This window comes from Nannospalax galili, unplaced genomic scaffold, assembly GCF_000622305.1.
Source record: "Nannospalax galili isolate Female #2095 unplaced genomic scaffold, S.galili_v1.0 scaffold426, whole genome shotgun sequence".
In the NCBI taxonomy this organism is placed as follows: domain Eukaryota; kingdom Metazoa; phylum Chordata; class Mammalia; order Rodentia; family Spalacidae; genus Nannospalax; species Nannospalax galili.
In genome coordinates, this window is record NW_008354494.1 from 1,499,402 (window position 1) to 1,502,064 (window position 2,663).

Below are 2,663 nucleotides of genomic sequence, written 5' to 3' on the forward strand. Positions count from 1 at the left end.
GGAAATTATGAACCAAGACTGTGGGGGAGATACCTTTGGAATCAAGTTTTGAGGGATACTTTGTATATATTACATGAAAGAAAAAGATGACAACTGAGACGGCAGGGTGAGAGTTAATGATTCTCATATTTTTTGTTTTTTTGTAAGGAGGAAGGGGCTAAAACCTCAATATTGCAACACTGATATTTCTGGGTTGCAAATTGGACAGAGAAAGAGATTACTATAATGAACCTGAGGAATTATTAAAGAAAAAGCAATGTGAAGAATGGAAACATTAAGCAATTGAATTTTCTCATTTCTCTCAACAGGGACGTTTCTCACAAGAGATGAAGTTTGCAAACCACACCTCTGTGACAGAATTCATTCTTTTGGGGTTAACAGAGGACCCTAAACTGTGTGCAGTGTTCTTTATGATATTTCTAGGGGTGTATGCTGTCATTTTAGTGGGCAACATCAGCATCATCACGCTAATAAGAAACTGTCCCCAGCTCCATACCCCTATGTACCTGTTCCTTAGCCACCTGGCTTTTGTGGACATTGGGTTTTCCTCATCAGTCACACCTATTATGCTTATGGGGTTCCTGAAAAATGGAATGGCCCTTCCTGTGGCTGGCTGTGAAGCCCAACTCTGTGTCACAGTGTCGTTTGGATCTACTGAGTGCTTTCTTCTGGCCACTATGGCCTATGACCGTTATGTGGCCATCTGCTCGCCCCTGCTCTACTCCACACGCATGTCTCCCAGGGTCTGCTTTCTCTTGGTTGGGGTTTCCTACATGTGTGGCTTTGTGAATGGATGTACTTTTGTTAGTAGTGCATTAGGTCTATCCTTCTGTGGGCCAAATCAGGTAGATCATTTTTTCTGTGACTTTGCCCCTTTAGTGAAACTTTCTTGCTCGGATGTCTCCATTATTGGGATTATACCCTCTATCTCTTCTGGATTTGTCATTTCAACAACAGTGTTTGTCATAGGTGTCTCCTACATCTACATCCTCATCACCATCCTGAAGATGCGCTCCACTGAGGGCCGCCACAAAGCCTTCTCCACCTGCACCTCCCACCTCACTGCAGTCACTCTGTACTATGGAACTATTACCTTCATTTATGTGATGCCCAAATCCAGCTACTCCACTGAGCAGAACAAGATAGTATCCGTGTTCTACACAGTGATGATCCCCATGTTGAACCCCCTCATCTACAGTCTGAGGAACAGAGACGTAAAGGAGGCCCTGAGGAAGGCAACTCTCAGAGTATATTCATAACAAACTTTTCTTTGAACTCAAGAATGCTGTAAAGATTTCATTTAGCCATGTTGTTCTTAGTTTCTAACCCATCTGCTTAACTGATTGCTTAATATTAAATCCTATTTCTCTCTTCTAAGTCATACCTTTTCTTATGCATGCCTATATATTTGAGGACCCCTTAAAGTCTGCAATTAATGATAGTAGTAATAATTACTATTGTGGAATTCCTGTAGATGTCAAAACTTTCCTTTATTTGTGTAACAAACAAAAATTTGTATTTGCTATGTGTCAGGCCAAAATCTAAATCTATTGCACACATGAACTCATTTATTTCCCGTGACAACCTAATTGAGTATCGCCATTATTTTTATATTGCAAATTTGGGCAAAGAGAGAAAGTAGACAAAACGCATAGTCATGAATACAAATAGAAATGAGATTATTTGAACCCAGGAACTTAGTTTCCCAAAGCCTTTGGCTTCTATGCTAAATTCTTTTTACAGCAAATCTATGAAAATGACATCATGAAATCCTCTCAATTCACAGATGAGAAAAGTAAGAGTAATGAGTTCCATCCTGACTCTGCTCCATGCACTTAACCTAGACTCCATACAATCCATCCAATGATATGAGCACTGTTGTGATACTGAGGATGCATCTGTGGTTAGCAAGCCTAAGTTGGTACAAGAAAGGGTATACTAGAAATATTACTATAGGTTATACCACATATTTCCTTGTGGAAAGGAACTTCTCTACTAACATGATTATCATTTTGAGACTACATGGGCTTAGGAGAGATTTGTTGGACTATGGAAACTACAAAGTACATACTGAAACAATTGTTTATGACACCTGGAAGGAAGACTTAGAATCCTTTTCTTCATGGTGTTGGGGGTTAAAATATGAAATTTTATGAGATATTAAAAACACTATTAAAAATGGAAAATATTCGTGTCATTATTAGCTGGAACTGTGGAGCATAATGCTTTTTCTTTATTTTTTTATATTTTATTATTTTTATTTTATGTGTATGAGTATATTGCCTGCATGTGTATAAGTGCACCCGTATCATGCAGTGCCTGGGGTGGTCAGAAAAAGGCATTGGGTCCCCTGGAACTGGAGCTGCAGATGGTTGTTAACTGCCATGAGGGTGCTGGGAATCGAACCCGGGTCCTCTTCAAGAGCAGTCATCTCTCCAGCCCCCATAATGCTTTTTCTACAACAAATACTTTCATTGAATTTTTGTGAATTTAATACATCTCAATCACTATTTAGAAGCCTTCCCCTAGCTGCACCCCGCATATCCCCTGAAATATTTCTTGTATTCTGTCAATATGTTAAGGCATATTGAGTCAAGTTTGTGTCCCCAGATGTCTCTCAGTGTGGGTTCATCCACTGGAGCCTGGTTGGTCTATCTAGAGTC

At 39.7% G+C, this 2,663-nt stretch overlaps 1 protein-coding gene across 1 annotated transcript; it reads left to right on the forward strand.

Annotated features, from left to right (window-relative positions):
- Positions 1–326: 326 nt before the first annotated feature.
- On the forward strand, positions 327–1,259 carry LOC103748892 (olfactory receptor 473-like). Its single transcript, XM_008851677.1, has one exon. It carries the CDS (start codon positions 327–329, stop codon positions 1,257–1,259), a length of 933 nt encoding a protein of 310 aa, XP_008849899.1.
- The last annotated feature ends 1,404 nt before the right edge of the window (positions 1,260–2,663 follow it).